This window comes from Silurus meridionalis, chromosome 1 (genome assembly GCF_014805685.1).
Source record: "Silurus meridionalis isolate SWU-2019-XX chromosome 1, ASM1480568v1, whole genome shotgun sequence".
NCBI classification, from domain to species: Eukaryota; Metazoa; Chordata; class Actinopteri; order Siluriformes; family Siluridae; genus Silurus; species Silurus meridionalis.
The window spans coordinates 5,287,464-5,297,686 of NC_060884.1; the positions used below are offsets into that span (position 1 = coordinate 5,287,464).

At 35.8% G+C, this 10,223-nt stretch overlaps 1 protein-coding gene, 1 long non-coding RNA gene and 1 other non-coding gene across 5 annotated transcripts; 1 reads left to right on the top strand and 2 right to left on the bottom strand.

Annotated features, from left to right (window-relative positions):
- Positions 1-579: 579 nt before the first annotated feature.
- Positions 580-2,608, top strand: LOC124391774 (zinc finger CCCH domain-containing protein 6-like). The gene is made up of 5 exons (XM_046858538.1): positions 580-636; positions 1,178-1,261; positions 1,534-1,653; positions 2,077-2,143; positions 2,240-2,608. Exons 2-5 carry the CDS (start codon positions 1,208-1,210, stop codon positions 2,467-2,469), a joined length of 471 nt encoding a protein of 156 aa, XP_046714494.1. The 5' UTR covers positions 580-636; positions 1,178-1,207; the 3' UTR covers positions 2,470-2,608.
- Positions 2,609-4,622: 2,014 nt separating this feature from the next.
- LOC124400209 lies at positions 4,623-8,773 on the bottom strand. Of its 3 annotated transcripts, none has more exons than XR_006928343.1 (5): positions 8,618-8,773; positions 8,407-8,462; positions 7,813-7,866; positions 6,698-7,274; positions 4,623-5,182 (listed from the first exon to the last, which is right to left on the bottom strand). It is a non-coding gene; the product is annotated as an uncharacterized LOC124400209 (long non-coding RNA). The 3 variants fall into 3 exon arrangements; XR_006928345.1 differs by having other exon boundaries at positions 4,624-5,182; positions 6,698-7,262; XR_006928334.1 differs by having other exon boundaries at positions 4,632-5,182; positions 6,698-7,152; positions 8,618-8,772.
- Positions 5,668-5,739, bottom strand: trnak-cuu. Its single transcript has one exon. It is a non-coding gene; the product is annotated as a tRNA-Lys (tRNA).
- Positions 8,774-10,223: the final 1,450 nt, after the last annotated feature.

The window sequence follows — 10,223 nt, forward strand, 5'->3', positions numbered from 1 at the left end:
TGGGTCAAACCACTGTGAGGAAGGGGAGGGGGAACTCAACTGTTTCTAAATGCACAATTATTTAGGTATACATATATTTTTCATATAATACAGAATACATATAATAGAGAGTGCGATTTTTTAAAATAATATTTTTTTTGGGGGGACAACCCATCACAAAGGGAACTGTTTTTTTTTAAATAATACACAACTGGAGAAACAAATATACATATCAATCTGGACTTCAGCATTTCATAAATATTAATAATAAAGAAAAAAACAAAACAAAAAGGACATAATAGCGTCTGGCGACGTACTGTAACTACCAGAGTTAAAGAAAACCAAACAATTCCAATAATCACCAAAAGATGGCGACAAATTTCAAACTCGTCAAAAACAAAAAATGAAGAAATAGCAAAGAATGTCAAAGTGAGACTAAAAAATTATTATTTATTATTAATAAAAATAATAAAAAATAAATCTGTTGATTCTAAATTTAATGAATTTATGTTTGCATTACGCGTAGCCCACGTGATTCTGTGATGTCACCGGGTTGCTACATAAGGCTCTGTACATCACTAGTTGTCATTTTGTGTGCTGGTCTGTAGGGGGAAACATTCCTTACAGTCAATCCAATATCATAAAAGCTCTTGAAAGGTTAACTAAAATACTTTAATCCTGTCATGGAAAATGTCATTAATTACCATTACACTAACCTACATTTTATATTTCTATTTTAAGTTTGTAGCCAGAGGTGAAAAGAGTAATAAAATATTCTTCTCAAGTAAAAATTACTGCCACTTCAATTAAATTTGACTCAAGTAAAAGTAAAAAGTCGCTCATTTAAAATCTTTCTTTCTTTTGAGTCGTTTGTTTTCCTCCTATAAATCAATCAGTGCAGTAGTTTCCAGGGCTCTATTTCCAACCCCCCCCCCCTCCCCCCCTGCATTATTTTCATGTAATTTAATTTAATAAAAAAAAATTAAGTTAAGCACAATACTTCAAACAAAACATATTTAATTAAAAGTACATTTACCTATTTTCAAAACTATTTTCAAAATTAGAAGCACACACACACACACACACACACACACATCCGACATTTTAGCCTTTCAATATCTTATATCATAAGACATATGAGCATGTTTATCAAAAAAACAAAATTGTCTTTTTTTCTGTCTGATTTCTCAAACATCAGTGGATCCTTGTAAAGAGCCTAGAAGGAACCATGAGCTACAATCGAGAGGATTGTTATTTCTTTTTCACATCAACATGCATAAAGGTATTGCAGAGATATGAAAACATTTCGAATGTGTAATGTATATACTATTGAGTATCAGCATTCTGTGATAAGCCTGCCCTCTAGTGGTGACTCGTGTAATGATGTATTAGTCGTTGTAGTTCTGAGTAAAGACAATGTGAACAAGCAAGACTCCATCATTCTGCTGCATATTATTCTTCTGTCAGCATACACAACAGAATGATTGTTAAAAGCTTGTCTGTGGGAGAGTGACTTTTGTGGAGGGAAGTGTTTAAACGTTTTTCCTTCGAAAGGGGGATCACTGTAAGTTCCGGCACAGTGAAGCTGCCAGGGGATGCAAAATTATATGCAACAACTGGCTGGAGAACCGTTGCTTTAGAAGGGACTGCATGCTTCGTCACTCATATATGACGGTAAGCTGGATGTTACTTCAAGCAACTTCATTAATATTCAAATATTTTTGTTTAGTCACTGGGGTGATACAGTCCAGGGTACATCTTTAATATGTTTTTACATATTACAACTTAGATTTATATTTCTAATCAACAAACCAGAGGTGGCAGTGACATGGAGAAGCTCCTTGGGATAAAATGAGGCAGTGTTGCTTAAAACAGTCAGAGAGAAAGTCATACTGGGGTAAAAAAGAATATTGGGATTATAAATCATTACTTTTTTATCCTTCATCTGGGAAAAAAAAGGACGTGCACACAATGTCTTTATAACATGATCAAAATACATAAATATGTTGTACTGTGATCAGATATAATCTACAATCTTTTTAAAAAATGTTTTCATTTGATCGTTCTTACATCACACCTTCTTGTGTCACACAAAAGGGCTACAGAAAAATGAAATCCAACAGGCACAACCCAGTAAAGAATCATCGAAACCTATCCTACAAAAGTAAAACTCCATGTACAGATTATCTAAATCCTGCTGTTCTTCAGTTATTTGTGATGCAATGAATTTTCAAAATGTTGCATATGTTGTATTACACAGTAAAGCTAAATAGACAGGAAGAAAAGAATGTCACCCTCAAGACTGAGAAATCAGAGCGTACTGTTCTCCAAAACTATCATGATGGAATTGCCAAAATCACAGAAGCCATGGAGAAGCTTAAGCTGGACGACGGGGACGAGGTCGACTTGTATGTACGTTATCAAAAAATATCAGCCAAATATCTCTTCCCCTTACCTAATATCTCATATGCAATGCTTGTCAAACTGTAAAACATGAATTGAACGACAAAGCAGTTCAACTTACCCTGAAAATGGAACCCTGGGCTGTTTTTCTGTGGGAATGTATACATTTGATGGCGTGTGACAATCCCTGGTGATCTTTATCACAAATCATCTTTAACAATCTGTCCCCAGTACAATTTCAAGTATTTAAGTGCAGTGCATCTATAGTTATCTGCAATACAATATTTTATCAACTTACTTGTGTCCTATGTGAAAATATGTGTGTGTGTGTGTGTGTGTGTGTGTGTGTGTGTGTGTGTGTGTGAGAAAGACTCTATTTATTACACAGTTGCACAGTGCTTGAACCATGAAGCCAAATTGTTTCTCTTTATTATCCAAAACTAAATGATTATAATTTGTGGATTCTTTGTCAAACACTGAGGACATTAAGAATTTCAGTAAAACCATCAACATTCATGCCATGGGTAAAATCACAGAGTTCATCCTTTTCTTTTCTTTAGTCTGATGTTTGATGTTACACCTTTAACATAATATCCACTCTGGCTGTGGGGATTTCAATTCAATTCAGTTTGATTACTATAGCACTTTTAACAGACATTGTCTCAAAGCAACTTCACTGAGATGACGAGGTTATAAAATATATATTTCTACGTTCAGTGCCTAAAAGTTTTTTCCAAACATTATCCTGCTAGAACATGTTTGTGCCTCTCAGTTCAAGTAAAGAGGAAACTGTAATTCTGCAGAATACTAAGACATTCTATACAATCATGTATAGATGGACACAGGGAGGAATGAAACATTATATAGATTGCAAAATTATATGCAACACCTGGCTGGAGAACCAAGAAAAGCAACTCCATTACTTTAAAAATTACTTGTTGACCATCATTTATTACCCTCATGTCACACATGGGTCTAAGAGCCCAATGAGATTCATGCCCAATCTCTTAACAATCCTTCCAAAACATGCTTTTCTACCTCAAATCCATCCACAAGCATGCTCTTTGGAGAGCCTCTGGAAATTTATCTGGTTAATCTCTGTAGTTAGTGGATGAATTTGACATGGAGTTTAATAGTGACAAGAGCTCAATATTGGAATTTTCCCTCCTAATAGGCAACTGAGGACGCAATTAAATGTTTCAAAATTTGAGTCGAAATTTCTAGCTAGAGAAGAATAAACAAGTCTGGAAAAATTCTCAAAAAAAATACATACTCTTCCACACACACACACACACACACACACACACACACACACACACACACACACACACACATTCACACTTCTCATCAATTTTTTAGTGTGTATTCTAAAATATTTTGTTAAATACATACAATACAGCAGTCATTGTTGTATTGACTTTTATTGACTAAAAAAACCTGCTGGTCAGAAATTTTGAAAAGGAATCGCCGATCGCAATAGTGGACAGTAACAAAGTAAATGTAATTTGTTACTGTACTTAAGTAGCTTTGTCATGTATCTGTACTTTCAGTCTTTCTATTTTGGGGGACTTTTACTTTTGAACTTCACTACATTTCAAAGTGACAAGACGCCAATCAGGACCGAGCACGGGCTCTGTTTTGAACTTGTTTCAATTGGCGTTTGGTGTATCTACTTATCACCAACATGCAGTTCGAACTCGCCACAACAACCGTGGTCTTATTTGAGTGATCTTTTTATTAAGTAGTTAAGAAGGGTTTTGGGCTCATGATAATTGTAATAGATATCAATCAGTGTTTGACTTTTATTTAAGTGAGTTTAAAGGAAGTGAATTATTTGTGAATTATTGCTTTGGCACTGAAAGTGTTCAAATGTTTAAAAGTAAAAATTTGTTTCTATTCAAATTGAAGGTGAGTCTGAAAAGTCGTCCTCTGATAAATGGGACCAGTCTACCTCTAGAGAGCAAATTATTAAAAAACAACAACAACAAAAAAACAAAACAAAAAAAATATACTAATGCCATATGCTTGTAATATCAATTGACCTGTAATAAGAGACATGAAGCTGCTCTTTTTCCAAAATTAATTCAAAATCGATATAAATATATATAATTGATCAAAATCAATGATATGCTTTCTTTTCTTTAATATTCATTTCAATTAACATTTTCTGCATCTTAAAAATAAAGTTATATTTAATATTTAATTATAAATGAAGATATGTATTAGTGGATTTTTTGTCTTCTCAGATATGGCATGATGGACCAAATCAAAAGTCACGACAGACCAGCTTTGCCACAACGCTCCTTAGTTTGGGCATCTCTGGTTTAAAATTAATTTAAATGAATGTAAATGATAAACTGGCAGAACAAAAATCACAGAAGAACCTTTGAACCATATGTATTTTTATACTTTCATCATTTTTTAAACCCATACCATCCACCCCCCCACTTTGGAGGACTTATACTTTGTTTCAATTTTAATACAAATTGATGAAAGAAAAAAAAACAAAAAAAACCATATATACACACTATAACATATATATAAAACATATATATATATATATACACTATCTTATAGAGGACTTTCAGCAAAAGCGACCAGATCTGTGGCGCAGGAAAAACTGGTTGCTCCGAACAAGGAAGGTCCAGCATGTATAGAGAAAAGTCCAAAATATGCCATAGACACATATACAGTGTTTGAAATGAAGATTTGCTGTTTCAGTCAAATTTTTCCAAATGCTCATTTATCAGATCCTGGCTGTGATCATCAGTCTGATTATCACTTCGATCATCTGTCTGATCTGTCAGGGTGAAAAAATAAATGACTTCAATGTGTGTTCAAAGTAAAAGTTTTCTATTTCAGTAAAATGTCACTTAAATTATATCCATTAGAAATATAATGACTGGCTGATTTGGTTAATTGATTTTTGACAAATGATTGAAAGGTTTTCTTATGCCCAAACTAGAAATTCAATCTTGGAGAGGTTTAGGAGAGATTTCCTCTCCGTGGTCTTCTATCTGATATCGGGGAAAAAACACAATACATAGTACAGCACACAGCATCGGGTTAAGGGTTGGGCAAAGATACATCAAAATGTTTCTTTTAAGTCTGTATTAGTTTGCATGCATATCAGCATAAACTTTTATTCGGCTTCTACCATTAGGGGTCGCCACAGCGGACCATCCGCATGTTTGATTTGGCACACCCTTCCTAATGCAACCCTCCCCATTTATCCGGGCTTGGGACCGGCACTAAGGCTTGTGCAACCCTAATGGCTGGGGTTGGTTCCCTGACCGGGGATCGAACCCGGGCCGCAGCGGTAAGAGCGCCGCATCCTAACCACTAGACCACCAGGGATGCATGTCAGCATATAACCTATAATTTTATAATTGTAAATGATACAGTTTATATAAATTTCCCCAAATTTCTAATGAATTCCCATAATATCCTGGTAAGTTGAAATATTTCCAATTTCCCCAGAAGTTTCCAGAGACCCTTTGCAACCCTATTTTGCCATATACCTTCACATACATTCAGGATCCAGGGTCTATATTCCTTACTATATAAGGAAAAAGGACCAATACTATTGAACAGTTCAAACAGGAAGTCATGTATATACTGCATAAGTCACATAATTACACAGCATACACCTTATAGACATTACACAGATGTTTTTCTTAACACATAGTGTGAGACACTATAAATATTAACAGAACAATAACCTAAATCAGGAAGGAAGGAAAATTAGTGTAAGTAACTGTTATGTAAAGATGTTTTGCCTTTGGCTCCTCCTACTCAATATATATGGCAGGAAGATACTTGCCACAGCTACACCAGTTTATCAGTCAAGAGTGAGGCAGCATAAGAGTAGAGAAGAAACTGCCAGAGAGGAAGAAACTCCCCTTCAAAAACTTTCTCCAGAACATTGTCCTGGTCTGCCTCGATGGTTCTATGTCTACTCCAGTGTCTGGTCAGATTTCGATTAAATCGTTCTGTATTGTAGTGGATTCAGTGGTATTACAAGATGTCGTACCCTGAGTTTGACAGTATTAATAACTAAACCCTTATGATCATCAAATAAATAAATAATCACGGGATCTTGTGCTGTTATATGATCATGTGTGAACAAAATCGAATGTGCATTTCAATCATTTGTAAAATAATCACATAGGAGAAAACCAAAAAACATACATTGTACATGTGAACAATCAGGATATGACAAATATAAAAAACTAACAAATATGACAAATATAAAAAATATTAAAAGTTCAGATGATAGATGAGAGCTTTTTTTTGTTTTTGTTTAAACAATTACCTCATCCATAACATCCACGTCCACATCCATCTTTTCCACCTTCTCCTCCAGCTCAATCCTCTCTACCATCATCTTCTCCACCTCCACCTCCACCTCCATCTCTTCTTCCCCCAGATTTAGCTTCTGGAAGATTTCACTGATCTCACTAATGTCATCATGTGGCACCTGAGTAAATAAGCATGTGTGGGTCTTTCTGGCAATCAACATATGAAAACATTACTGAATCTAAAATTTTATTTAAGATAAAAAAATAAATAAAAAAAAATCTAAATTATAACTAATTTTATTTAAAAAAAGTTTTAATATAAAAAAAAAATAATAATAATAAATGAGTAAAGGAAGATAAAGAGTCCACTTAGTCGTTGTTGAGAGTTTTTCAATCTTTCATTGAAGGTTCCTTCAGACTTTGAGCCTTGTCATCGTTCTGTGAATTTCTCCTTATATGCAGAGTAAAACTGAGGTATGAATGGGAGGGAGGGAGGGAGGGGTTTCAAAAAGGAAGCCCACTTCAGTCAACCATGATTGCAAGAATGAATTCATTGTCATTTGATTCAGATATTTGTGACTTGAGATCAAACTCAGTACAGATCAATGGATGTTTCGTGGGGGTGGGGGTGGGGAGGAGGGGAGAGGAGGGGTGGGGAGGGAGGAGGGGAGGAGGGGAAAGGGAGGAGATAGAAGAGGAAAGGAAGGAAGCTCAGAATAAAAGTGAAAGAGGAGACAGAAAGAGAGATGGTTAAAACAGACAAATACTTCATTTCTTTTAACAAAACATGTACATTGAAACATACCAAATAATATAACATTAATTATACTAATAGTGATAATAAAAGTTCTAGCTAAAAAATAACATTGTTACAGTATATTATATATATATATATATATATATATATATACACACACACACACACACACACACACACACACACACACATTTCAATCAAAACTAAAATCTGACGCAAATAATTCTTTACTAATAATTAATTTTATAATGCATCTTAACAGCAGACTAACAATGACTGATCTGACATTAGCGTCTTATTGAACCTGACAGGCTTCTCATTGCCTGTTTTATGAGCAGATTAACACTCAGATCAACATTTATGCATACTTACGTCCACATCCATTCTTTCAACATCTAGATTTAAGTGATGCAGATGTTGGATGAGCTAAAAAATAATGATAATTTACAGAAAAGAAACACACACAAAACAATCAGGCATAACATTATGACCTCCTGCCTAATATTGAGTTGGTCCCCCTACAGCTCTGACCCAAAACAGTTCTGGCCCATCGAACATTAACTGCATTAACTTCTTCAGCAGATAAGATACAGGAGCTCGTCTGTTGAATCGGACCACACGGGCCGGGCTTCATTCCCCACGTGTATTAATGAGCCTCAGCCGCCCACCACGCTGTCACCGGTTCACCACCGTTCCATTCACCGTAACCGGCATGACCTACACTTCTCATTCATACAACTGAGCAGTTGAGGGTTAAGGGGTGGCAGATAAATGGTGAAATCTGACCTCACAACCTTCCGAAAAGAAGACCACCAGATTAACCAGTGATCTACTCTCCCAGCATTTTGCTCTCTAGCCCTCAACTCAACTGTTGGCTTACACTGATGCTGGCACGATTGCTATTCCACCATATATTTATCACATACATTTAGTAGTTCCACTAATTCAAAACCTCTTGATAATTACCTCAAAGAGTTGCTCTCGTCTGCATGCCATTTCTGCTTTTTATGTTTGGAGTATGTCTGAATAGAACATAAGAATAAAGAATGCTGATAAAGAATCTGAATAATTAAGTTTTTAATGAACTTTTATACAAAGTCTGCAATTTACTTCATCATTTGTTTACTTCATCAGTTGTTTCATCATTTGTCTGGTTCTGATTATTATTATGACTTACCTTAGACCAGATTCCGCTTGTCAGCTGAGTCAAATCCGGAGCTTGCATGCAGTTTTCTTTTTTGACTTTCACCCCACCCTGTGTGTTGTGATGTCACACTCGAGAAACAGGAACTTTCAAGAAACACTGAAAGACTTTGGTCTTTTTTGGTTTTTCTATAAATAATAAAAAGTTGTATTATTTATTATTGTTATTTTAGCTGTTGTTTGTGTTGATGGTGATGATGGTTGTTCGTTAAATCATTGTGTTATTATTGTAGCATGGTTGTTGGATGTTTTGTTAGCAGCAGTTTAAATTTTTTACGGTGCTAATTTTTAGTGACTATTATCATTATTTTTATATTTTGCAAAACAAAAACCTAACCCCAAAACAGAAACCTAACCATAAAACAGAAACCTAACCATAAAACAGAAACCTAACCAGAAAACAGAAACCTAACCATAAAACAGAAACCTAAACAGAAACCTAACACCTAAAGGGATGTTTCCATGTTCTTTTGTACGCTCTGGACAAGGGCCTCTGCTTAATGCTGCAAATGTAAATGTTTGTGTGCTCATTTGAATCTAAACCTTAGTACTTAAAAAACAAGTTTCCCAATGTGTAAAAGAAGCTCTATGGCTTTAAATATACCAATATGCTGTATATATAGATAATCTATACCTATATATTCAGTGAGGAAAATAAGTATTTGAACACCCTGCTATTTTGCAAGTTCTCCCACTTAGAAATCATGGAGGGGTCTGAAATTGTCATCGTAGGTGCATGTCCACTGTGAGAGACATAATCTAAAAAAAAAAAAATCCAGAAATCACAATATATGATTTTTTAACTATTTATTTGTATGATACAGCTGCAAATAAGTATTTGAACACCTGAGAAAGTCAATGTTAATATTTGGTACAGTAGCCTTTGTTTGCAATTACAGAGGTCAAATATTTCCTGTAGTTTTTCACCAGGTTTGCACACACTGCAGGAGGGATTTTGGCCTACTCCTCCACACAGATCTTCTCTAGATCAGTCAGGTTTCTGGCCTGTCGCTGAGAAACACGGAGTTTGAGCTTCCTTCAAAGATTCTCTATTGGGTTTAGGTCTGGAGACTGGCTAGGCCATGCCAGAACCTTGATATGCTTCTTACAGAGCCACTCCTTGGTTATCCTGGCTGTGTGCTTCGGGTCATTGTCATGTTAGAAGACCCAGCCTCGACCCATCTTCAATGCTCTAACTGAGGGAAGGAGGTTGTTCCCCAAAATCTCGCAATACATGGCCCCGGTCATCCTCTCCTTAATACAGTGCAGTCGCCCTGTCCCATGTGCAGAAAAACACCCCCAAAGCATGATGCTACCACCCCCATGCTTCACAGTAGGGATGGTGTTCTTGGGATGGTACTCATCATTCTTCTTCCTCCAAACACATTTGGTGGAATTATGACCTAAAAGTTCTATTTTGGTCTCATCTGACCACATGACTTTCTCCCATGACGCCTCTGGATCATCCAAATGGTCATTGGCAAACTTAAGACGTGCCTGGACATGTGCTGGTTTAAGCAGGGGAACCTTCCGTTCCAACAGTGGACCTTTTTTCAGCAAGCTGCTTGGCAATTTCCCCG

What these genes read in the sequence shown, in the direction of transcription:
- LOC124391774 (XM_046858538.1), top strand. Translation starts at nt 1,208, where the DNA reads ATGAGCTACAATCGAGAGGATTGTTATTTCTTTTTCACATCAACATGC. An exon ending in TTCGTCACTCATATATGACG is followed by an intron (nt 1,654 to 2,076) that starts GTAAGCTGGATG and finishes GTCACACAAAAG; the next exon opens with GGCTACAGAAAAATGAAATC. An exon ending in TCGAAACCTATCCTACAAAA is followed by an intron (nt 2,144 to 2,239) that starts GTAAAACTCCAT and finishes TGTATTACACAG; the next exon opens with TAAAGCTAAATAGACAGGAA.